Here is a 27546-nt window from a genome sequence, read left to right as displayed (position 1 = left end):
GTAATCCTTTCTAATGTGGCTTTTTTGAATGATATCACATAGTAGAACTGCTTAAGTGCTGCACTCCACTTTCTGGAGGACCGAGTTTTAAAATCAGTGGAATTAGACTTTGATAGCTAAGGAAATTGAGAAATTCTTTGATTGCAAATATGCAGACGGAGTCAAAAAGAGAACACAGAAGGCTCCGGATTACATCTTCAAACTAAGGGCAACCATAGCAACAGTGACAAAGAGGGGGAGAAGCGTCAATCCATGTACACAGGTAAGAGAGTGTAGCTAGCTACATTATCAGATATTACACATTTCAAATTTTGTCAGCAAGTCGTTTTCATTTAAAGTTAAAGTGTGCTTTTAGCAAACTAGCTAATGTTAGCTGGCTGACTAGCTATCTAACATTACATGTATGATCTGTGTAGTAATATTATTTCTATCTCAGAGCCATTTGCATTGCTAGTTATAAATGAATGTTAGATAGCTAACATTGAACCTCATTGGTTAGCTACCTGCAGATTCATGCAGGGTAGTAATGTTATGAGTTGGGATTATGGTTAATTGTTTAGCTAGCTAGCTACATGTCCAAACAAAAGACTCCACTATGCAAGTAACCATTTCAATAGAACGTTTATGATGTCACTGCGACAACTGTTGATAGATGTAGCTGGTAAATTCGCTCTGGCTATCTACTCCGATTTCAGAGCACTCTCATCTGTGTGTTCCAGAGCGCAGAATAGCTGACAAATTTATGACCATTCAACACTCGTTGAATATGGCTGGTGTCAGTAAACATTGGCAAAAAAATGTTTATTGTTACAGCAGCACAGTTGCAGTCACCAAAACTCTGGATAACTTAAAAAGTGCCTAACCAGCTTTCCCAGGGCGAGTAAAATGGTCAGAGTGAGCTGTTTGTGTCTGGAAGTAGCTAGCAAGCTAGCCAACGGTAGCCAGTTAGCTTTGGTGATTGACCGCTGTTGTTAGGTCAGAACTCTTGGATCATCCCTACTTTTCAGCCAGAGTGTCCAGTGTGCTCTCCGAGAGCAAAACGCTCTGAATTTACAAACGGACAATCTGACAACACTCTGAGTTTACAACGCTCTGAGTTTACGAACGCCCAGAGCACACTCGCCCAGAGCACACACTTAAATTTAGAAACACACTTGTTGTATAAACCAGCCATTAGTCTTGAAATCTTTCGTTGTTTAGCACACAGCCTCACATGTGAATCCTTAAAGAGATGGTTGGGGCTAAAGCTTAAAAGGGTGTGAACAGTGCTGAATGGGTGTAGACTAAGAAAAGTTCTCCAGTAGGTACAAAAAGATTCAAGGGCCATTTTCTCAAAAGTGAGGTTACAAGTTTAACCTTTCAAAGCAGAATTACTTTCCCAATGTTCCTCTGTAGTCTATGATATACCATGTTCTAGCTCTGAGTCTCTACTTTTAAGCAATGCAAAAAACACAATTTCAAATGTTGCTACATAAGACCGAATCGAGCCGGTTGGTCACATATGCTGCAGGGCAACAATCAACTGTACTTGTTTGATTGACTTCATAGAGTAGTAGATCAATTATAGAAGGATCTAAAATTGGATTTCAAGCCAATAGTATTTGATTGTTACGTTTGATGGTGCCGTACTTTAGGCTACATATTTCAGTTGTTTTTGGGTTTCATTAAACTTTATTTATTAAACTTAAATCTTTTTTTCACTAATGTTCTTGCTCCAGTGGCCAAAGATATGTAGGAAAAACAAGACTGCAGTCACAGAAAGGTTATCTGAGGTTCTTATTATCTATCCTACTGCCTTCTTTCATCTGAACCCTGGAAGCTAGATACCACGACTGACCTCTCTTTCGCCACCAAAACATCCTCATTCATTAACGGTCCAATGCAGCCATTTTATCTCAATGTCACCAGGAAGGCCAAAACTCCATTCCACCACAACGTGCTTAAGTTTCAGGAAGTCTATTGAAACAGCTCTTACATTAAATGGACATTATCATAATTTTCACAATTTCACAGAATTATTCAATAGCGTGGACATACTGTATATATAAAACACAGATAAATCACGTTTTTGACTGGATTGGTCCTTTATCACCCCAATAGCACCCTAATACATAATGGCAGAATCTCCTCCCAACTGAAATAGGACATGTGGAGCTATGGAAATGGTAATGGCGTATTATAGACCCTGTGTCCTGAACAATTACTATAAGTCACTTTTACAACACCTAATTAAGCCTCCTATGAATTCCTTAAGCATTTATGTACAGTACTCTAAATCAAACCGCACTGGTTGACAGTGCCTTGGCTCTGACTAAAGCGGAAGAGGAGGTGATGGGACAATTTTGGGGGGAATTTATGGAGCCAGGAGAATGCAATGTGGCGATGCAGGAGACAATCCTATGGAGGGGAGTATGTGAAAGTGTATGCAAATGAACCATCTGGATTGTTTGAACTGCCTGGATGTTGGGGAATAAGCGGTCTCTGATCCGGAGCACAATCTACTGCATCACTTGTCACCCCTTGTATGTTCTATAGAAATAAGACCGTGTTCAGTCCCTAATAGCACCCTATTCCCTATATAGTGTACTACTTTTTACCAGAGCTCCTTTTGGGATGTATTGGGATGTACTGTATACTATGTCCTTATACTGTACAGTAGAGCTGATACTCTGTAATGAACTCCAGAGAATGATGTAGTTAATTTGACAGTTATGTTTGAAACTGATGAACAATACTGGAAATGGAATTAGACCTGATGATACTGTATGGATGTCCATCATGTTTGTTAGGTGCCATGCTGTCACTGAAGTAAGAATATTGTGGTAGGCTGATGTGTCAAAATCAGTTGCATAATGTTTAAATCCCAGTCTTACAGACTTATAGACCTGTAATACATTTAACAACAACGCATGAATTAACCTAGAAAGTAATAATCTTCAGAGTTTGATGACACATAAAAATGAAACACGCAACAATGGCAACAGCATGTATTCTCATATAGCATACCGTATCACTAAACTTGTAAGCGGAAAATCTAAAGTTGCTAGTAGTATACACTTGCCAAATAAAACAATTATCCCATGAGATGAACTTCAAACTCTAATGGAGCCCACTTTACTATAAACCAATACCAATTCCCTCTCACATTACGGTGACGTATTACCCACCACTGTCCCCTTGGATCTTGATGGGGCAAACATCTGCACTACCGCTGTACAATAACAAATGATAGCAGCGTTAAAATGGCCCTGAACTGCTTTGGTTCAGAATGTCACCAAATGTGTAATCTCTGGTGGGGAGGAATGATGGCTGTTGAGCTCAGTCATCTATTCCGCTCTGTTGGATTCGCTCTGCAAACTCATCAACAACAACCTCCACCTAGAAACCCATCCACCTTTTATTGGTGTAGTTTAGTGGTGTGTAAAGAGATTTTAAAAAGGTCCATGTTGTGTTTGAATAATGTGTGTGGATGTGTAAGTAAGTATATTACTTTTGCATGTCTAGACTGTGAAAAAAAATGTGGTGATTCACAATGCTAATTAATAATACCCAACTAAGTACTTAGGCTCGGTATGTCTGCATTGTTATCCAATTAGGCATAATTGCGCTGTGAAGTGCTATGTGGTAAACGCAGAGAAAATGACACTTAGTTCATTGCTAAAGGCAATATGGGCACTTATTAGTCCATTGTTAAAGGCAAAATGGAGGTCTGCATTGTCATTGTCATGACAGTGTGTTTCAAATTAAAGTCCATTAAAGGTGTCCTGAGAGGACCTGCTGGGTCCAGTGAAACACAAGGAGAGTCGACTTGTTGCAGCTTCAGCTGACAAATGGGCTGAGCACTAAAGATACCTGCCATCTGGAGGGGCATTGAGCTGAGAAATGCACCACAGTGGAGGAGGAGGCGGAGCAGACATTTTGTCTCTGGACCAGCAATACCTTGCAGGGTCTCATCCAGGTCTAAGGGGGGCGGGAGAAGGGAGACACTGCGGTGGTGGTGGAGGCCATTTTGGATTTAGATCAGCACATACTGTTAGTAAATTAATAGACAGGAGTGTGTTTTTATTGTGGAGGAACCATTTTGGGGTCAGACTCCACAGCACCTTGCTGGTCCGGATCATGACAAAGTGGGCCTATGCACTGCGGTGTTGGAGACTGTGGAGGCCATTTTGGCTCAAGATCAACATCACCTTCCAGGATCAATTTATGAGGAGGAGTGAAACTGCTGACATAAGGAAGTCATTTTGTCATACAGTGTGTTCCATTGCAGGGTCTGCACCGCATTATATAATACAACCACAGTTGGATACTAAACTTTTACTACCTGGCTACAGGTCCGGGAACACACAAACAGGGCAGATGCTGTTGCTTCTGCTAACACAACACAAGCTCTTTAATCAGAAAAATTGTTTACTGCTCTCTCTGTATTACAGTACCTATTTATTTACAGTACCTGGTATCTATTTAAGTCTTGTCGATGTCAGAAACGGGAGGTTTTAGAATGAAGAATCAGTATTGAGCAGCAGAAAGGTGTCAGCCGCGGATTACAATGACAAGAGATGATCCTGTAAGTGAAAGCACTCTGGGATTTATAAATTCACTGACTCCTATCAGACAAGGATTGATTTAAACCAGTTTATCTGAAGGAGACTCCAACGACAAGAGCTGAAACCCATCCACAGAAAGGCAATATCCCACTTATTACTATTATTACCACAGAATAGAAGTTTTATGCATTTTTAAACAGTACATTTAATTCAAATGAAGACAGAAAAACCCATTTTTTAAATGTATTTTCTCGCTCTGCATACGTTATTGAGACAGATGTCCCTCGTTGCATTTGGGCTAACGTTAATTAATTACATACATTTGCATCATTAGGGTGGATTAAGTCAAGCAGTGTTTGCTTAAAGAAGGACTGGAGGGACTGTGTGGCACGCTCAACAAGGCAGATTCCTACCATTTCCTGATTTGTTTTTGGTAGCTGCCCCCCTGGGAGAATGGAATGGAGAAAAATGATCCATTCAGCTGTGCCAACAGCCATCATTCATTACATATATTTGTGGCCTGAGTGTTTTGAAAAGCAAAAACAATGGCAAGCAACAAATGTTGGAGAAACCTAATCCACAAGGTTAATGAGGTAGAAAGTGTCAAGAGAACGACCACATATGTTGTTTTGATGATATAACAGCTTAGCGATTAGCAACATTTTACCTCTCCCTGAGCCTTCTCCGTTTACACAACTTAGTTCTGCCACAAAAGTTATGTGCCCATTTTCCTCAACAATCAGAGTGTGATTTTCTCATTTCCCAGCCTGCCTCTCTCTCCAGACTGATTATACCTCCAAATCCTGACAGACTGACGATGGGTTTGTCCAGATGTGGGCCACACCTCTTCAGTATGCTCTCTGTGAAACCAGGAGAAGCCAACAAACTATCCTTCAGAAATGTTCACATGCCCTTGAAGTGTATGGTTTGCTCTGGGCTGAACTCAACTCCGGTTCATGGCTTTATCTGAATAACAAAGAGAGGATGATAGGAGGAGGGGGAAGGGGGATAGGGGTCCATCTATCACTCTACTCAGGATGAGACAAATGGTACAATGTACATTTCAGGCTGTTCCCTCTTTCATTATTTAGCCCCCATTACTTTAATTTGATCCCCATCCAAAATGCACACTGTTGTTTCTTAAAATCACTATTCTTATACTTCCAGGTCACCTTGCTCTCTAAGTCAGTGTACCGTACTATTGAACAACATGTCGTATCCTATTGGGTTTCAGAGGATATTCCCTTCCAGCAATGACCTGCATCACACAAACTGGTACACTACAAAGTAGTTACGTCATTCCAGCTTTAGATACGAACCTATCGTTTAGTAGTCTGCCATACAAAATACTACATAGCAATATCAACATCAAAGTTACTTTGAGCAACAAATACTGTTTAGTTTTTTTCTGACATCATTGCACGCACAATAGTACAGCAGATGATGTACTTTGATTTATTTTTACTGCGATGCTGGATGTTCCTCCCCTCTGTTACTTCAACTAAACAAAAGCAAAAGCAAATGTGCTGGGTGGAACAGTGGCACTTTTTCTCCTTATGGGGAGTTCAGCCTTAAAATAAGCTTGGGACTATATATTTGTATATACAGTATACTGTAGACGTTCTGGTTTATATCTCCATGGTGGCACGATGAACATATTAAAACCCCAACATGCATGTTATGAATGCACATACAGTTGTTAACGTGACAACCGTCCTGCCATGGACCTCCAATGGGATTTCCTAACACATAGGGAATGAACTAACAGCATTATACCACAACCCAAAACGGGCCCTGTCATATTCAGTCACTCGTTACCACTAGTCAACTGGTAGAGTAATTCAGCTTACCACATTATGCCAAAGACAACACAATGGCACAAGGACGTAATTAATGATAATTCTTTCATAAAAAGCTTACGGAATCAATATTGTGCCACTACTCCTCAGGACATATGGTAGATTTTCCCTGAGAGAGGATAGGTGGAGACCGCATAATGATGAGACACTTAGTTTCACTACTGTACCCGATTTATAGGCTCCTGGGAAAGTTACGATAATTAGGGAATATGTGGGGAAGTAGACGGGGGGTACGACTAGAGCTGGGGGGAGGTGGAAGGGAAATTACATCAAGGTTTATTCTGGTGAACGCAGCACTTTTGAACTATAGGTCTTTGATCCTCCCTCTGCACAATTTGTGCAATGGCATTTCGTGCAATGACGACTCTATATAATTTCACACTCCAATTAGTACAATACTAATGTTGTCCTAAAGAGCCAATCTCCGGGCCACAAGAAACAAATAAGTTCTAAGCCTCAAGGGCATCAAAGGTTTCCCATCCAAAACAAAATTGGCACTGAATGTATGTCTAAGTGGAATATATGTGGGAAAGGAATTGCAGCGGAGAGCGAATGAAAATGAAAATGAAAAAGTATTCTCCTGGCATTTAATTGTGTTTGGTTATTAATCTCATGGGAAAGGTAGATAATTACTCCCAGGTGTGTAGGATAACACTACAGGCTAGATATACTGGAATTGACCCTCTGGAAAAGTAATATCAATAATGTAGAGTACACCTTTGCGGGTACAATTTGGCTTGCTGTCCAAATCTACAGTACATGAGGCAGAATCGCCCAGATTTGGTATCTGATTGGAAGTGTTAGCACAAACCAACTCTGCGCTACTGCGACAAAGTATAGTCCAACTCCAGTATAGACCAACTTCAGTGTAGTCCAACTCCAGTATAGACCATCTCCAGTATAGTCCATCTCCACTATAGACCAACTCCAGTAAAGTCCAACTCCAGTATAGACCATCTCCAGTATAGTCCAACTCCACTATAGACCAACTCCACTATAGACCAACTCCAGCATAGACCAACTCCACTATAGTCCAACTCCACTATAGATCATCTCCAGTATAGTCCATCTCCAGTATAGACCATCTCCAGTATAGTCCAACTCCACTATAGACCAACTCCACTATAGACCAACTCCACTATAGACCAACTCCACTATAGACCAACTCCACTATAGACCAACTCCAGCAGAGACCAACTCCAGTATAGACCAACTCCAGTATAGACCAACTACAGTATAGTCCAACTCCAGTATAGTCCAACTCCAGTATAGTCCCTCCAGTATAGACCAACTCCAGTATAGACCAACTCCAGTATAGTCCAACTCCACTGAAAGAGGAAGCTGCTTTGATAATCCCCTATTTCTAACAGATGAGGAAACCAATACTGTTGGCTGGCAGCTTCAAATGACCATAGACACTAATGGTTTCAAAATGACCATCCCTTTCACTATCGCTCTCCCTCAGAGAGAGACTTTATCATACTGATAAACAAGAAAAAAATGCAGAGCAGGTCATGTTAGTGACATATGAAAGTGGAGCCGGCCACAGAATGAGGCTGTTGGAATGTAGTTAGGAGGCGAGGTTCAGCAAAAGGCAGAATCCATCACGTCGACTATTACCTCTTCCCCACAGAAAAATGCTGGAAGGATGGCAGCTCTGGCACTGATACCCAGCTGATCCTATTTGCAGAGGTAAATGTCAGCCGTGTCCCTGGCCAAGATACTGAGATACACACTCTGACTTCTGTCTGTGACGGAGGAGAAGAGGGGGATCAAAAGGCAGGGACAGGGTGAAACTAGAGAGGGAGTGGGAGAAGTGTAATAAAGTGTCAGATTACCGTCAGTGCAAGTTCAGGGAAGGGACATATTTAAAACGTGTTTTCTCCCTCACTGTCACTGTAATATGGGCCAATTTGTGTCATTAAAATTAGGCGATTTTGACCCAGTGTCAAAGAGATCTCAGATAGTTGGGGGTTTGGAGGGTAAACTGAGGGAAAGAAGTGAGAATATTCTGGAGGCCCTGTTTCAAAACAGGTAAACAAACTTGAATTAATCATCTTCTCTCCCACTCCCTGTCACACACACACACCCTTCTACACACACACACCGTATCCCACCCACATGAATTGACAGCAGAATACCAATAAACTGACAGCTCCCCCACATAAAGGTTATGACGATCCTGAAATATCAAAGCCTTCAGGTGAGTGGATAGGAATTCTAAATAAACCCTGTGGACGTGTGGTCTTCACCAAGGGCAAGGAGGGCTACTCATAAGACATAACCCAATACCCAATAACCCAGTATCTGTATGAAGGTAGCCTGCCTTAGTCTTGCAACTGGGGCTTGGAATGCAATACAGAAGCTGCCCATTGTAAAAAGACAAAAGGATGTCATACCCACATACAGTCAGTTCCAAAATATTTGACACCTTTTGAGAAAGATGATCAAAAAATACTATATTCAACAAATAATACAAAATACTGAGCAATGAAAAAAAAAAAGTAGATGATATGGTTTGCATGGCTAATGAGCTAAATGTTCATGTCATCTGACCGTAGCACAGCTTCCAATTCAGGTGCCAATTCTATTTAGCAATCTCTAGGCATTTACATTTGTTGGATAAGATGAAAAGAAGGTATTTGGCCACGTACACAAGTAGGGGGTTTGGTGTCTAAAGAAAGATGCATATGAAGAGAAGAACCCCATACCTGTAAAATATGGTGGTGGATCTTTGACGTTATGGGGATATTTGTCTTCCACTGGTCCTGTGGTCCTTGTTAAGGTCAGCGCATCATGAACTTTACCCAGTATCAGGACATTGTAGCAAAAAACATGTTTGTCTTTGCCTGGAGGCTGAAACTTGGCTGCAAGTGGATCTCTAGTAAGACAGTAATCTCAAGCACACATGAAAATTCATTAATGGTTGGTTATATGGTGGTTACAATCTGTGGTGTGAATTGAAGAGGCAGTCCATCAACTGGGGCTTTAAATTCAATATAAATTGGCCATCAGATGATGAAAAACCAAAAGGATGTCACACCTCCACCATATCACCAAAGGAACACAGGTGTATGGCAAGAAAGGCCGAGCAACGACAAAAAGTTTCTTAAACACGCAACAATCTGTTTCCTTGATGTTGGCACATGGTCTCCTCACTCCTTTCTCTATTTAACAGCACACGTCCATCCATCTGCAATTGTGACAATGTATACATCCTCCAAACAAACACCTCCAGATGTATCCTCAGCAGGAAGACCCCCTCCACAACACCTTCTCCAGATTTATCCAAAGGAGGAAGACCCCCCTCCACAATACCTTCTCCAGCTTTATCCTCACCAGGAATAACCCCCTCCACAACACTTTCTCCACTTTATTCTCAGCAGGAAGACCCCCCTCCACAACACCTTCTCCAGCTTTATCCTCAGCAGGAAGACAACCCTCCACAGCATATTCTCCAGCTTTATCCTCAGCAGGAAGATCCCCCCCCCCCCCCCTCCACAACACCTCCAATTTATCCTGAGCAGGACGAACCCCCCCTCCACAACATCTTCTCCAGCTTGATCCTCAGCAGGAAGACCCCCCCCCCCTCCACAACACCTTCTCCAGCTTTATCCTCAGCAGGAAGACCCCCCCCCCCCCTCCTCCACAACACATTCTCCAAGTTTATCCTCAGCAGGAAGACCCCCCTCCACAACACCTTCTCCAGCTTTATCCTCAGCAGGAAGACCCCCCCCCCCCCCCTCCTCCACAACACTTTCTCCAGCTTCATCCTCAGCAGGACGACCCCTCCCTCCTCAACACCTTCTCCAGCTTTATTCTCAGCAGGAAGACCCCCCTCCACAACACCTTCTCCAGCTACATCCTCAGCAGGACGACCCCCCCTCCACAACACCTTCTACAGATTCATCCTCACCAGGAAGACCCCCCTCCACAACATTTTCTCCGTCTTTATCCTCAGCAGGAAGACCCCCTCCACAGCACATTCTCCAGCATTATCCTCAGCAGGAAGACCCACCTCCACAACACCTTCTCCGTCTTTATCCTCAGCAGGAAGACCCACCTCCACAACACCTTCTCCGTCTTTATCCTCAGCAGGAAGACCACACTGCAAAACACTTTCTCCAGCTTTATCCTCAGCAGGAAGACCCCCTCCTCAACACCTTCTCCAGCTTTATCCTCAGCAGGAAGACCCCCCCTCCACAACATCTTCTCCAGCTTGATCCTCAGCAGGAAGATCCCCCCACTCCACAACACCTTCTCCAGCTTTAACATCACCAGGAATACCCCCCTCCACAACACCTTCTCCAGCTTTATCCTCAGCAGGAAGACCCCCCTCCACAACACTTTCTCCAAGTTTATCCTCAGCAGGAAGACCCCCTCCACAGCACATTCTCCAGCATTATCCTCAGCAGGAAGACCCACCTCCACAACACCTTCTCCGTCTTTATCCTCAGCAGGAAGACCACACTGCAAAACACTTTCTCCAGCTTTATCCTCAGCAGGAAGACCCCCTCCTCAACACCTTCTCCAGCTTTATCCTCAGCAGGAAGACCCCCCCCTCCACAACATCTTAACCAGCTTGATCCTCACCAGGAATACCCCCCTCCACAACACCTTCTCCAGCTTTATCATCAGCAGGAAGATCCCCCCCCCCTCCACAACATCTTCTCCAGCTTGATCCTCAGCAGGAAGACCCCCCCCCCCCCCCCCCCCTCCACAACACCTTCTCCGTCTTTATCCTCAGCAGGAAGACCACACTGCAAAACACTTTCTCCAGCTTTATCCTCACCAGGAATACCCCCCTCCACAACACCTTCTCCAGCTTTATCCTCACCAGGAATACCCCCCTCCACAACAACTTCTCCAGCTTCATCCTCAGCAGGACGACCCCTCCCTCCTCAACACATTCTCCAGCTTTATTCTCAGCAGGAAGACCCCCCTCCACAACACCTTCTCCAGCTTCATCCTCAGCAGGACGACCCCCTCTCCACAACACCTTCTACAGATTCATCCTCACCAGGAAGACCCCCCTCCACAACATTTTCTCCGTCTTTATCCTCAGCAGGAAGACCCCCTCCACAGCACATTCTCCAGCATTATCCTCAGCAGGAAGACCCACCTCCACAACACCTTCTCCGTCTTTATCCTCAGCAGGAAGACCCACCTCCACAACACCTTCTCCGTCTTTATCCTCAGCAGGAAGACCACACTGCAAAACACTTTCTCCAGCTTTATCCTCAGCAGGAAGACCCCCTCCTCAACACCTTCTCCAGCTTTATCCTCAGCAGGAAGACCCCCCCTCCACAACATCTTCTCCAGCTTGATCCTCAGCAGGAAGATCCCCCCACTCCACAACACCTTCTCCAGCTTTAACATCACCAGGAATACCCCCCTCCACAACACCTTCTCCAGCTTTATCCTCAGCAGGAAGACCCCCCTCCACAACACTTTCTCCAAGTTTATCCTCAACAGGAAGACCCCCTCCACAGCACATTCTCCAGCATTATCCTCAGCAGGAAGACCCACCTCCACAACACCTTCTCCGTCTTTATCCTCAGCAGGAAGACCACACTGCAAAACACTTTCTCCAGCTTTATCCTCAGCAGGAAGACCCCCTCCTCAACACCTTCTCCAGCTTTATCCTCAGCAGGAAGATCCCCCCACTCCACAACACCTTCTCCAGCTTTAACATCACCAGGAATACCCCCCTCCACAACACCTTCTCCAGCTTTATCCTCAGCAGGAAGACCCCCCTCCACAACACCTTCTCCAATTTATCCTCAGCAGGACGATCCCCCCCCCCCCCCCCTCCACAACACCTTCTCCAGCTTTATCCTCAGCAGGAAGACCCCCCCCCCTCCACAACACTTTCTCCAAGTTTATCTTCAGCAGGAAGACCCCCCTCCACAGCACATTCTCCTGCATTATCCTAAGCAGGAAGACACCCCTCCACGACACCTTCTCCGGCTTTATTCTCAGCAGGAAGACCACCCCCCCCCCCCTCTCCACAACACCTTCTCCAATTTATCCTCAGCAGGACGACCCCCCCTCCACAACACCTTCTCCAGATTCATCCTCACCAGGAAGACCCCCCTCCACAGCACATACACAAAACAGAAATATTTGAACACCAGAAACATGAATAAGGGTGTCATTAAACACAGGGAACACTTGTATTAAAAGACTGGTGCTAAGGGAGCTAAGGTTGAACTTAAACAGGCTAGATATTGTTAGGCTTCATCCTTTTTTCAGAATCAATGTTTTATGTCTGTCTGTGCTAATGTCATTTTATCTACACTAGCAGCTTTTTCTGAGGTAAATTGTCTGCTCTCACTAACACTTACAACTACATAATGAAACCAAAACCACATATCCCCAGGTGACCACAGTAATTGCAATGGGTACTGAATACTTGAACTCAACGCTCCCACAAAGTTAACATTTTGATGAACAGTACACAATACATTAGCGACCCAAGGCCTTGTCTCGCAGGTCCAACGAGGTGTGTGAGCCGACATGCAAAATGTTAAGAATGGAAAATAACTTAAATCGAGGGGACTTGAGTTTTTTAAAAGGTTAGTCTTCACTTCTCCCTTGAGACTTCCACCACTAGCTTCCTAACCCCCCCAACCCAATACATCTCAGACTATGAATGCATTCAGAAAAAATATAATCTTTGCTTTCTCACTTTGAATCTTACGGCAGGGAGGGTGTGACATGAATAACTGAACTGCACTAAAAAAACTTGGGCCTGACGTTGTCTAGCATAACAGCTCTTGTCAAAAGATTTATAAGACAAGCAGCGCAAAAACTGAAGTCAATTAGGAGACTTGAACAGTTCAAAAGCCCCAGAGGAATAAGAAGAAAAAAGTTCTGTATTATGTTGAGTTCTTTAAGTGCTTTCCACCCTCATACTTTTTTGAGACATGTCACAGACACTCTAATTGTAGCGCCCTCAGTCAGAGAGAGAGAGAGAGTGAGAGAGGAACAGCTACATCAATAGTAATCATGTCTTTACACTGCCCACACATTCTGAGATAAGAGTCAAGAGAGGTCATCCAGAGTTCAAGAACTCTAAATCGAACAGCTTACTCCTGACATTGAGATAGAGAGATAGAGATTGACCTGCATTGAATACAAAAAGACTGAAGACAAATATTAAAGTGATCTGCCAAATCCCGTGACAGAGCTGTTTGAATATTTAAAAAAAGTAAATGTCCACAAAGGTATGTCTTCTGAGAGTGTTTCATGTCCACAAAGCTATTTATTCTGAGAGTGTTCCATGTCCACAAAGCTATTTATTCTGAGAGTGTTCCATGTCCACAAAGCTATTTATTCTGTGAGTGTTCCATGTCCACAAAGCTATTTATTCTGTGAGTGTTCCATGTCCACAAAGCTATTTATTCTGAGAGTGTTCCATGTCCACAAAGCTATATATTCTGAGAGTGTTCCATGTCCACAAAGCTATTTATTCTGAGAGTGTTCCATGTCCACAAAGGTATGTCTTCTGAGAGTGTTTCATGTCCACAAAGCTATTTATTCTGAGAGTGTTCCATGTCCACAAAGCTATATATTCTGAGAGTGTTCCATGTCCACAAAGCTATTTATTCTGAGAGTGTTCCATGTCCACAAAGCTATTTATTCTGAGAGTGTTCCATGTCCACAAAGGTATGTCTTCTGAGAGTGTTTCATGTCCACAAAGCTATATATTCTGAGAGTGTTCCATGTCCACAAAGGTATGTATTTTGAGAGTGTTCCATGTCCACAAAGCTATTTATTCTGAGAGTGTTCCATGTCCACAAAGGTATTTCTTCTGAGAGTGTTCCATGTCCACAAAGGTCCATCCTTTTAATGCAAACAAAATATAAACAACAACTATAGTGTACATTAAACAGCCCTAAAGGTTCTGTTACAAACTAGTGTAGTCCACATTCTAAAACGAAGGCCATCACAGACCAAAAGCTTAGCAAATTACAACCTTTGGATCGGTCCAGGTTTCATTGTTAGAACTGATATTGGGGTCAGTTAGCAACCAAGGTTTCGGTCTTCTCCCTCCTCCACCTCAGCCAGACTCCCCTGTGTGATAGCCATCTTGGTAGCTACGTAAGACTCATTGGCCATAATGGTAGGTCTTCTTCAAGGGGGGTTATATGGGATATGACCTGTGTGTGAATGGGGGGTACAGAGCTCTCCTCAACATGAGACCACTGTGCAGGGAAGGTTACAGATGAGAGCACTGGTGTATAGGACTGCATTGTCACTGTATGTGGTTTGCAGGCCAATTGTGCTGACATCTTCAAATATTAGAATGTTCCATAGTAGTTACAAGTAAAGTTACTGTGTAGTTGTAATCACGTTATAGCACAAACATGTTCGTTGCATCTAACTAAATTGCCATGGTAATTAAATAAGGTAACATCTAATGGATAACAATAATCAAAATTCTAATCAAAACTTCAAGAAGGTAAATAAATCATTAAATCACGGCAGAAGAATATTCAACGAACCAATACTGCATCGTTGGAACAGGGATGGAATTAAGTTAAAACATCAACAGCTTGGAGCTTTATCCGACTGTGTAACACAGTTCAAAATCCAAAGCATACTGTATCAAACAACCAACTGTGGTGAAAAAACGACATGGAGCTCACCTTCTGGTCGTGGCTGTAGGCTAGGGCCCAATCCTCCTGTGTCGGATGGAACAGAAGGCTTAGAATGTAGAAGCTGAGGCGGTATTTCTGATAGCTCGCTCCTTCATCCGAGCTGATGAGCACACTGCTCTCAAACTCTGGGTCTGTCAGCACCATTATCTGGAAGATAGGGAGAGGGGGGTGGGATGGAGAGAGAGAGAGGAGAGGGGTGAGGGTGAGAGAGGAAGATTGAGAGAGAGAGAGAGAGAGAGAGAGAGAGAGAGAGAGAGAGAGAGAGAGAGAGAGAGAGAGAGAGAGAGAGAGAGAGAGAGAGAGAGAGAGAGAGATCAAGGGATTAGCCATGTCAGCACTCTAGGTCTGGTGGTTGGCATGCAACATGCTGTTACTAGCGCTAACACCTTCACTTTGTTTTAAACTTAATTTTACAAATGTGCCTCTCGCGCTCTGTTGCCATGGTTTTTTGGCCTCTTCCAGTGCACTCACAGGTCTGTTCTTTGGTGCACTTTGGCTTCTGGTCACCTCTCTGCAGATATATTCCCTTTAATGAGATAGAGGTGGTTCAGAATGCCCCTGTAGACCTATAAGTCAACCATGAGGGGCCACAACACAACTACAACAATAAGTTGCTATGTTAAAGAATAGGATCATTTTTAAGAATATACTGTTGATCAATAGCCTGTTATGCTATGGTATTCTGTAACACACTTGTGTAGCCAGAGAGAACTCCACAACTTGCCGTTTACCAAGCATGACTACAAGTCAAGGCAATGCAATTTGTTTTGAACAATATCTAAATCTGTGATAAGAAAGAACAAATATTTGTGCAATTAAGAATCATGTCTTAGTGGAATGCTCAATGTTACCACAGAGGGAGGAATTTTATTTCCATGCTAGGAATAATACAGTCTCTACTTTCATTTGGTCATGAATTTCAGTGAATTCAGTGAAAATGTAAATGTTTTGTTGCATATTTGTTAGAAATGAGCCTCATGAGAAAGGAACAACAAATCATAATAGGAACACGAATGTACGGTACACATTAAGTATAATTCTGTAAATAAGAGTACATGCTCATAGTATAAAACCTAAGATTCTGTGAAAGTACACACCATTGACGCAACTTATTCAAGATAAAGCTGTCACGTTGGCATGAATGATTCGGGAGACAGACGCAGGAATGTGTAATAGGATTTCTTTAAGCCCAAACAACACTAAACAAAACACAGGTTTGAAACCCAAACAAAAAGAGCGATGAGTACCTTGATTTAATAACACACGCGCGCAATCATTAACACACGGGACGAGACCCATAATCCTCTGCGCAATCGACAAGGGCACGAAAGCCCAAAACACACAGCACAGGTACTCACACGCACCAATGGACATTGTAACAATAACCAACAAAGACAATGGTGAACAAAGGGAACACTTATACAAGTACTAATCAAATGGGAATAGGGACCAGGTGTGCGTAATGACAGTTCCGGAGGGATCCGTGACAAAAGCCCTTTGTTTGGAAGCCTGTATGATACATAATATGAAATACTGTAGTACATTGTAACACAATCTGACCTTATTGGTGTACTATCTATATCTTGGTATAATATGATTTATTTGTGGGGGGGGGGGGGTAAAGCAGACATTTTCATCACAGTTCATTACTTTCAAAACACAGAAATATCCCTAAAAAGCATTTCCCATATATAGAACCATGGATTTTTTTCTCTCAAAGTAATCCATAGATGTATTGATTAATGAGACATACATAGCTCAAATATACTTTCTCTTTGTGATGTAATGCAATAAGACATTAACCTGACACCTGGCTTTAATGATAATTAACTACTAAACCCGGACAGAAAAGGAGAAGGGAAAAGCGTGACTTGAATAGCGCCACAGCCCAAACTGCTGTGTTTTCTTTCCCTGCAACAGATTTGAATAGGAAAGAACAGCAGCGCATTTGTCACTGACAAAAATAATACCCTCTTTCCCCAGCTTTAACTAGGAATCCTCCCCACCCCTCTTTCCCAAGTTTTAACTAGGAATCTCCCTGGTGGTGATTTAGATAAATTGTTTTTCATTAAAGCAAAAACAATGTTCCTTCAATTTATTGTTGTTTGCCGACCTTCGAATTTTGCCATTCATTGTCCTCACCCAGGGACTGCGAAGGGTCCCGTCTATTTCTCCCAGTGTCTTAGGGTTTTGTCACATGTAATTAAATAGTTTCTAATATCAGGTGTAACCATTTTTCATAATATTGTATTAAGCAACAGCATTTATTATGAGTAGAAATTGTATTTCACCTTGCATTTTTTTTTCTCCTGTCAGAACCTTTCTCTCTGTCTCACCACTTAGAAGGGAAAGTAGAAATGCTAGAAGTCCTTGAAGGGTCTGGGTGGATCAGTGTTTCTTCACCACTGAACAGGGAGACACTGAACATTTCTCAACTCTCCAATAATAATTTAGACGAATCCTTTTCAACCAGGCTTCCTTTATATTTACTGTAATACACTGCATATTAAAACCTATCTCTACTGAGGGCTTGTTGTATAGCTGCACTCAGTATATCCACTATATATATCACTGCTGCATTTTTCGGAAGGTGTAATATTACACTTTATATGTTGAGAGTAAAAGGAATTGGAGAAGTCTGGAAATGTATTAACTGCCAAAGACGATGAATCTTTAACCCGCCTGATTTAATTTCCTGCACAGTAAATATTGTTTGCCATATGACATATTCAAGAATAAACCCTGTTCAAACATAATTTATCTTACAAAATATAGAAAAATGTATTGGACAAATACCATAACCGGACTAAAAGCCTTCTCGTAACCCATCTCTCAGTAGATTTAATGAATTTCCCTTCAGAGATTGTTTATGTGGCTCATATGGATATGGGCATGTCCATCTGTTCCTGAATCAGTTTAACGGGCACTAAGTTCCACAAGGGGAGCTTACGTAACAGCCCACAGCATCGTCAATAACTTTCACATCATCAAATATACCATCGCATCGCCGGGTAATTAAGATTTTGCTCCACATCCACTTGCCAATTGATCACCAATGCGTCTCCCGGGAACAAAGGGGAGTGAGGTTGGTAACAAAGCTTAGATCAATACAGGTTGGAGGGATAACCTCTGCATGTTATCTGCTAATGTTCAGCTAGTTGGTGGGAGTCCAGCAGCCGAGCTAATCATCAAGAGAGGAGAGCGATATCCATTGCTGTGTTGTCTTAGGGGCCTGCTGTTGGACGTTGCTCGAGCCATCTGATGACCACAAACAAGGGGAGGAGAGGATTTTTCACAGCAGATTAATCTTGTCAAACACAGATCAATTGTGGTCTATCTGTGAGTGAGTGCTCTGTAGGAAAGGTTTAAAAAGGCTAAATTCTGGTGAATTGGGACATTAATCTATTTACAACCATAGAAATAGAATGTATATTCATTCTATGTCTATTCATGCTATTTATCTATTTAGAATGCTATTTATCTATTTAGAATGCTACTCTTCATTATTAGAAGTGGTTGTGAGTCAAATTGTGCAGAAGACCTCAAAATAAGGCTGAACATGCATAAGGGCAATTCATGATGGGTGTTTTCTTTACAAGCTTGAAGATAAATGTCAGCACCATCATTCAAATCTATAATCTGCTCTTAGAAAGGTCAAGCCTCTGGATTTGTTCCTTTAGACATCATGTGAGAATATAGTCGGTGACATTAACAGAATCTTGTTGTGAGGAAAACAATCGATTGTCATGCTATATTCATGTGGGAGAAAAAACACCCTTGAGGCATTAAATACACAAATATATTGTCACAATGATTTAAGGGTCATTACTGCCTCATCTCAACAGATATAGAAATAATCCTCTTCGTGTTTTTCATGCTATACCCACATATGTTATGCTTGGCCACTGGAATGGGAAGAAAATGGCCCAGCTTATCCAGTAGAGAGTTAGGCTCATCCATCGATAATGAGATAAGAGATAAGGTGAGGAGCATTGTGGATCGGTGGAAGCCAGAGGTCAATACTGGGCATCTGGACATGATAGGATCTTGTTGCTAGCTTCTACTACAACGTAATTCCCAAACTTGGGTGAAGAAAAACTGAGGATCTTGCAGTTATCACCATGAATGGGAGATGATAAGGCCCTTGGCCGCAAATCTGTTGCCTGTCCACGTATCTTGTGTCTTTGGACTGGTTAACCTATATCCCTGTACCTGGGAAATGTGCTTGATGGGCATACTCTACCTTCAACTAGACTATAGGCTCTATCACTAAGTCCGGCTGGTCAGTGGGAAAATAGTCACAGGGTCAGACCTAGGTATTACTGAGTCCAAGGCTGACACGGGTTAAGTCCATCAGCTCGGTATCCCACAACCTCTCTCTTTCCATGGAGACATTTTCAGGGTCAGCGCTAGTGATCTATGAACGGATTTGACTCTCCTCGGGAGGCCCAGAAAGCCAGCTGGGGCCCTTTTCCCCTCACATTGCCAATAGAGCAAAGTGTATTCATAGATGGTCTGCTAGTGAGGGACCTTAACATGACCCTTATAAAGATTTCAGAGGAGACTGAGACACCTGTGTTATAATGTGGAATAGATGGTCTGCGTCCCAAAGTAAAAAGAAACTTTGCTCAGAGAAGATGCACCTACTTTTTAAAATTAGTTTTGCTTCAGCGTTTATCTACAAACCAACAAGATTATTTCTTGAATACGTTCTGTCTTTCTAACAGGTCTTTCTGGTCTCTGTGTTGTGTCATCGTAAATGTTCTGAGGCTATAACTACAGGATGAGTAAGTGTTGCTTGGTAACAATCTTGAATTGACTTTCTAAGTCCAGACAACCTGCCAGTATAAGGCAATGTAAGCTAAATGTGGTCATTAAACTTTGGTTATTTCACAAACTACAAAAACATTTATATGCTTTGAAAGAAAATATTTATTCAAACCATATTTATTTGGGTCTACCATCTAACCTTAACATATGATTTGATCAGAAAGAACAAACAGCGGCAGCAGAGAATGGACAACGAACAATTCAGTTCCACTGAAAATCACTCTTTTGAAGTTTGTCTTACCTTTCTCTTGTTGGATGGACAGACATACAGGTAACTGAGCACCGTCTTAGATCCCACTTTGTCATTCATTCTCTCATAGGTGGAGCCATAGTCTGTTGATCTGTAAATGAAAGAAATGTGTTTAGACTGAGAGAAATATATATATATATATTTATTTATTTACCTTTATTTAACATGGTAGGCTAGTTGAGAACAAGTTCTCATTTACAACTGTGACCTGGCCAAGATAAAGCAAAGCAGTGTGACACAAACAACAACACAGAGTTACACATGGATAAACAAGCGTACAGTCAATAACACAATAGAAAAAAATAAAGTCTATATACAGTGTGTGCAAATGGCGTGAGGAGGTAAGGCAATAAATAGGCCATAGTAGCAAGTAATTACAATTTAGCAAAATAAAGACAGACAGGCAGTTCAATGTATAGACAGACAGACGTACAGACTTATAGACAGCGGTCATGTTCCAACACCTGCTTGCAACCACAACTACTTCTTAAGGTAGGTTTATGACCTAATTGAATGATCTTGGCTTTGAACCATGTCATGTGAAATAGCCCTGTTATTATACATCTTACAGTACTTGGCTTTCTCAACCTTATTACTACAGGAATCTAGAGTGCTCAAGGGCCTTTGATTCTATAACATGCAACCTAAATATACGACCATGTTGCACAGAGCAAAAACCATTCCTGTGTTATAACACCAGCAAAATGAAAGAGGTTAATCAGTCATTGATAGGTGCTAATAGAAACAAACCATTCACAGATGCCTGGGGGCCTAACACCTTTAGTAATTGATGACTACTTTGAAATGAAATGTGACGAATGCATAAACATGGGGATGTGCCCGGAATCCAGGAGGCTGGAAAAATGTAGCTATAGCTAACAGGCATGTGAACAGATATGGCTCTACCTGTGCAGAGCACATGCCCCTTTGCCCTTTCAGTCTCGAAAGTGCCCTTTTCAGTGGTACTATAATTTTCCCCCCACCCATTTTTTTTGTTGGTTTTATACAAATTTTGTCGTTCTTGTTTTTCAAATTTCAAATGGCACTCTCACATCTGAGCAATCTTTATTGCAGTTGCATGGTAAAAGTTGAACAAGATGAAGGAAAAAGGATACCGCACACTGCTCTTGATAGTATCACTAATCTTTAATAAGCTTACATATCAGCCTTGGGGCCTACGTCAGAGCTTTTCTGAGTAAAAAAAAAAAAAAAAAGCACCCTTATGTAGACCTAGCCCCACCCACATCCGTTCCACGCATCGGAAGGGGTTGAAGGCGAAGGAAAAACAAATAAGTGCTACCAAATATAAAAGTATGCATTTCATACATTTTCAAATAAAGTGTGTAAATAATACGTATTAAACACATGTGTAAAACCACAATGAGGACATAGCAAGCTTTATCATTGGGTACATCGTATGAAAAACATCAGAGTAATCTTAAAGAGTAACATAAGTCATGTTCAAATTCACAACATAACATACATAGGCACTTCATCATTAAGTCCTTTGGGAAATAATGTCTGGAGGGTGAAAATCGCAAAACATTCTCTTTTACTCAACGTATTATTGATATCACCTCCCCTGTCTGATATCTTAACTTTCTCGATGCCACAACATCTAAAAGGTAGAAATATCATGCTTTAGGTCATTAAAATGTACTGCGACTGAATAATCCCTGTAGCTTCTCCTGATTGAACTTTTATGTTCACTAATTCTCTGTTTGAGAGAACGAGAGGCTTTACCTACATAGCAGAACCCACATGGACATTTAATAATGTAAATAAAATGGGTGGTGGAACACATAATAATGTCATTTGTTTGGAACTGTTTTCCTGTATGTGGGTGGCAGAACTATTCACACTTCATCATATTGTTGCACTGTGCGCATCCTCTGCATTTATAGCTGCCATTTGGAAGAGGGCGTAAAAGGGCTTGGCTGATTTTCATTTGGGGCTGGCAGTTGGCATGAACCAATATAGCGCATAAATTGGTGTTTTTTTTAATTCAGCCGGCAAATCTGGGTCGATGATAAAATATGCCAGTGTTTCTTGACCGCATCTCACACTTTTCGCGAGTTCAAAGTATATGTGGTTATAAACATTACGGAGTGTTCTTTAGCTTTAGCAGGTCTTTTTTGGAGCAGTTCTTCTCATGTTTTTACCAATATCAAATGAAGAGCTTCATCCACACATTGTGGCGAATAGCCTCTTCTTAGAAACCTAACGCGCATCTCCGCTGCTTTTGCTAGATAATCCTCTGTGGAGTGGCATATACGGCTCAGTCTGAAAAACTGGCTTCTTGGAAGTCCTCTTTTTAATGGCTCAGGATGGAAGCTGTCCCCATGTAATAAGAGTATTTCTGTCTGTTTATTTTCTATACAGAGTTGTAAACAGGGTTCCATTTGATTTCTCAATCCACATATCGAGGTAATGAACACGTTGAGTGTCACATTCAATAGTGAATTTGAGATTGGGGTCAATGTCATTGAGTAGTGCCGTAAAATCTGACAGCTCTTTTTCCATTCCTTCCCATTTGCAAAAAAAAATGTTGTCAATATATTAATACCACTTCATGACTTTATTCAAAAATGTATTTTCGTTTTCATTATTAAACGTTCTTCAAAAAGACCCACGTAAAGGTTAGCATGGCTCAGAGTGAATGTGGAGCCCATCGATGTTCCATTCGGTTGGAGATAGTATTCATCAAACCTAAAATATTGATATATTTTTTATTTATTTCACCTTTATTTAACCAGGTAAACTAGATGAGAACAAGTTCTCATTTACAACTGTGACCTGGCCAAGATAAAGCAAAGCAGTGCGACACAAACAACAACACAGAGTTACACATGGAATAAACAAGCGTACTGTCATGTATTGTCATGTTGTGTCTTGTTTCTGTCCTTTCCTTTCACCCTGTCTCCCTCTGCTGGTCGTTATTAGGTTACCTTTTCTCCCCCTCTTTCCCCCAGCTGTTCCTTGTCTCCTCCTAACTACCTCGTCACCCCTTTTCCCACCTGTTCCCTTTTTCCCTCTGATTAGTCCTCTATATCTCTCTCTGTTTTTGCTCCTGTCTTTGTCGGGTTCTTGTTTGTGTTATTCATGCCTGAACCAGACTATCGTCATGTTTGCTGCAACCTTGTCCTGTCCTGTCGGAATCTGCCGGTCCATCTGAGCCTACCTATGTTTTGTCATTAAAGAAGCTCTGTTTACGTTAATTCGCTTTTGGGTCCTCATTCACGCACCGTAACAGAAGAATCCGACCAAGAATGGACCCAGCGACTTCGGATCCTCTCCACTCAGCCGTCGAGATCCAGGGAGCGATGCTAGGCAGACACGAGCAGGAATTGTCTGCTGCTCGACATGCCGTTGAGACCCTGGCCACCCAAGTCTCCAACCTCACAGAACAGGTTCACCATCTCCGCCTTGATCCACCGGCCACTTCCAGGGCTTTCGAATCTCCGGAGCCCAGAATCAATAACCCGCCGTGTTACTCTGGGGAGCCCACTGAATGCCGCTCGTTCCTCACCCAGTGTGATATTGTGTTTTCTCTCCAGCCCAACACTTACTCCAGGAGCACTGCTCGTGTCGCCTACGTCATATCTCTCCTTACTGGACGGGCTCGTGAGTGGGGCACGGCAATCTGGGAGGCAAGGGCTGAGTGTACTAACCAGTATCAGGACTTTAAGGAGGAGATGATACGGGTTTTTGATCGATCTGTTTTTGGGGAGGAGGCTTCCAGGGCCCTGTCTTCCCTATGTCAAGGTAATCGATCCATAACAGACTACTCTATTGAGTTTCGCACTCTTGCTGCCTCCAGTGGCTGGAACGAGCCGGCTTTGCTCGCTCGTTTTCTGGAGGGTCTCCGCGCAGAGGTAAAGGATGAGATTCTCTCCCGGGAGGTTCCTTCCAGCGTGGATTCCTTGATTGAACTCGCTATTCGCATTGAGCGACGGGTTGATCTTCGTCACCGAGCTCGTGGAAAGGAGCTCGCGTTCTCCGTTGCCCCCCTCTCCGCATCACTACCATCTTCCTCTGCCGGCTCGGGTGCTGAGCCTATGCAGCTGGGAGGTATCCGCATCTCGACTAAGGAGAGGGAACGGAGAATCACCGACCGCCTCTGTCTCTATTGCGGTTCTGCTGGTCATTTTGTCACTTCATGTCCAGTAAAAGCCAGAGCTCATCAGTAAGCGGAGGGCTACTGGTGAGCGCTACTACTCCTGTCTCTCCTTCAAGATCCTGCACTACCTTGTCGGTCCATCTACGCTGGACCGGTTCGTCAGCTTCCTGCAGGGCCTTAATAGACTCTGGGGCGGAGGGCTGTTTTATGGACGAGACCTGGGCTCGGGAACATGACATTCCTCTCAGACAGTTAAGGGAGTCCACGGCCTTGTTCGCCCTGGATGGTAGTCCTCTCCCCAGGATTCAGCGTGAGACGCTACCTTTAACCCTCACTGTTTCTGGTAATCATAGCGAAACCATTTCTTTTTTAATTTTTCGTTCACCTTTTACACCTGTTGTTTTGGGCCATCCCTGGCTAGTTTGTCATAATCCTTCCATTAATTGGTCTAGTAATTCTATCCTCTCCTGGAACGTCTCTTGTCATGTGAAATGTTTAATGTCTGCTATCCCTCCTGTTTCCTCTGTCTCTTCTTCACAGGAGGAGCCTGGTGATTTGACAGGGGTGCCGGAGGAATATCACGATCTGCGCACGGTGTTCAGTCGGTCCAGGGCCACCTCTCTTCCTCCACACCGGTCGTATGATTGTAGTATTGATCTCCTTCCGGGAACCACTCCCCCCCGGGGTAGACTATACTCTCTGTCGGCTCCCGAACGTAAGGCTCTAGAAGATTATTTGTCTGTAGCTCTTGCCGCCGGTACCATAGTCCCCTCCTCCTCTCCCGCCGGAGCGGGGGTTTTTTTTGTTAAGAAGAAGGACGGGTCCCTGCGCCCTGCATAGATTATCGAGGGCTGAATGACATAACAGTGAAGAATCGTTATCCGCTTCCTCTTATGTCTTCAGCCTTCGAGATCCTGCAGGGAGCCAGGTTTTTCACTAAGTTGGACCTTCGTAACGCTTACCATCTCTTGCGCATCAGGGAGGGGGACGAGTGGAAGACGGCGTTTAACACTCCGTTAGGGCACTTTGAATACCGGGTTCTTCCTTTCGGCCTCGCTAACGCTCCAGCTGTCTTTCAGGCATTAGTCAATGATGTCCTGAGAGACATGCTGAACATCTTTGTTTTCGTTTACCTTGACGATATCCTGATTTTTTCACCGTCACTCCAGATTCATGTTCAGCACGTTCGACGTGTCCTCCAGCGCCTTTTAGAGAATTGTCTTTTTGTGAAGGCTGAGAAGTGCTCTTTTCATGCCTCCTCCGTCACGTTTCTCGGTTCTGTTATTTCCGCTGAAGGCATTAAGATGGATCCCGCTAAGGTCCAAGCTGTCATTGATTGGCCCATTCCTAAGTCACGCGTCGAGCTGCAGCGCTTTCTCGGCTTCGCGAACTTCTATCGTCGTTTCATCCGTAATTTCGGTCAGGTGGCAGCTCCTCTCACAGCCCTTACTTCTGTCAAGACGTGCTTTAAGTGGTCCGTTTCCGCCCAGGGAGCTTTTGATCTCCTCAAGAATCGTTTTACATCCGCACCTATCCTTGTTACACCTGACGTCACTAGACAGTTCGTTGTCGAGGTTGACGCGTCAGAGGTGGGCGTGGGAGCCATTCTTTCTCAGCGCTCCCTCTCTGACGACAAGGTCCACCCTTGCGCGTATTTTTCTCATCGCCTGTCGCCGTCGGAACGTAACTATGATGTGGGAAACCGCGAACTGCTCGCCATCCGCTTAGCCCTAGGCGAATGGCGACAGTGGTTGGAGGGGGCGACCGTTCCTTTTGTCGTTTGGACTGACCATAGGAACCTTGAGTACATCCGTTCTGCCAAACGACTTAATGCGCGTCAGGCGCGCTGGGCGCTGTTTTTCGCTCGTTTCGAGTTCGTGATTTCTTATCGTCCGGGCTCTAAGAACACCAAGCCTGATGCTTTATCTCGTCTCTTCAGTTCTTCAGTAGCCTCCACTGACCCCGAGGGGATTCTCCCTGAGGGGCGTGTTGTCGGGTTGACTGTCTGGGGAATTGAGAGGCAGGTAAAGCAAGCACTCACTCACACTCCGTCGCCGCGCGCTTGTCCTAGGAACCTTCTTTTCGTTCCCGTTCCTACTCGTCTGGCCGTTCTTCAGTGGGCTCACTCTGCCAAGTTAGCCGGCCACCCTGGCGTTCGGGGTACGCTTGCTTCCATTCGCCAGCGTTTTTGGTGGCCCACCCGGGAGCATGACACGCGTCGCTTCGTGGCTGCTTGTTCGGTCTGCGCGCAGACTAAGTCCGGTAACTCCCCTCCTGCCGGCCGTCTCAGGCCGCTTCCCATTCCCTCTCGACCGTGGTCTCACATCGCCTTAGATTTTGTCACCGGACTGCCTTCGTCAGCGGGGAAGACTGTTATTCTTACGGTTGTCGACAGGTTCTCTAAGGCGGCTCATTTTATTCCCCTTGCTAAGCTTCCTTCTGCTAAAGAGACGGCACAAATCATCATTGAGAATGTTTTCAGAATTCATGGCCTTCCGTCAGACGTCGTTTCGGACAGAGGTCCGCAATTCACGTCTCAATTTTGGAGGGAGTTTTGCCGTTTGATTGGGGCTTCCGTCAGTCTCTCCTCCGGCTTTCACCCCCAGTCTAACGGTCAAGCAGAACGGGCCAATCAGACTATTGGTCGCATCTTACGCAGTCTTTCTTTTCGCAACCCTGCGTCTTGGTCAGAACAGCTCCCCTGGGCAGAATACGCCCACAACTCGCTTCCTTCGTCTGCGACCGGGCTATCTCCTTTTCAGAGTAGCCTCGGGTACCAGCCTCCGCTGTTCTCATCTCAGTTCGCCGAGTCCAGCGTCCCCTCCGCTCAGGCTTTTGTCCAACATTGCGAGCGCACCTGGAAGAGGGTCAGGTCTGCACTTTGCCGTTATAGGGCGCAGACTGTGAGAGCTGCTAATAAGCGTAGAACTAAGAGTCCTAGATATTGTCGCGGTCAGAGAGTTTGGCTCTCCACTCAGAACCTTCCCCTTAAGACCGCTTCTCGCAAGTTGACCCCGCTGTTCATTGGGCCGTTCCGAATTTCTCAGATCATTAATCCTGTCGCAGTTCGACTTCTTCTTCCGCGATATCTTCGTCGCGTCCACCCGGTCTTCCATGTCTCCTGTATCAAGCCCGTTCTTCGCGCCCCCGCTCGTCTTCCCCCCCCCCCCCCCCATCCTTGTCGAGGGCGCACCCATCTACAGGGTCCGTAGGATTTTGGACATGCGTCCTCGGGGCCGTGGTCATCAGTACCTAGTAGATTGGGAGGGGTACG

The 27546-nt window shown here is 43.8% G+C and overlaps 1 protein-coding gene across 1 annotated transcript in view; it reads right to left on the bottom strand.

Annotated features, from left to right (window-relative positions):
- The window catches only part of LOC110493539 (VPS10 domain-containing receptor SorCS3), a 226719-nt gene that overhangs the window by 60311 nt on the left and 138862 nt on the right, over positions 1–27546 (bottom strand). The window contains exons 3-4 of the mRNA XM_021567877.3: positions 20144–20243; positions 15061–15219 (exon numbers count right to left, since the gene is read on the bottom strand). Coding sequence (XP_021423552.3) covers positions 15061–15219; positions 20144–20243 — 259 coding nt within the window. The remainder of the gene's footprint in view (positions 1–15060; positions 15220–20143; positions 20244–27546) is intronic.

The sequence above is a fragment of the Oncorhynchus mykiss genome, chromosome 17, assembly GCF_057628025.1.
Source record: "Oncorhynchus mykiss isolate SJ-2025 chromosome 17, ASM5762802v1, whole genome shotgun sequence".
Lineage (NCBI taxonomy): Eukaryota > Metazoa > Chordata > Actinopteri > Salmoniformes > Salmonidae > Oncorhynchus > Oncorhynchus mykiss.
Note: the sequence above shows the minus strand (reverse complement) of the source record. Positions and strands in the feature narration are given on the sequence as shown.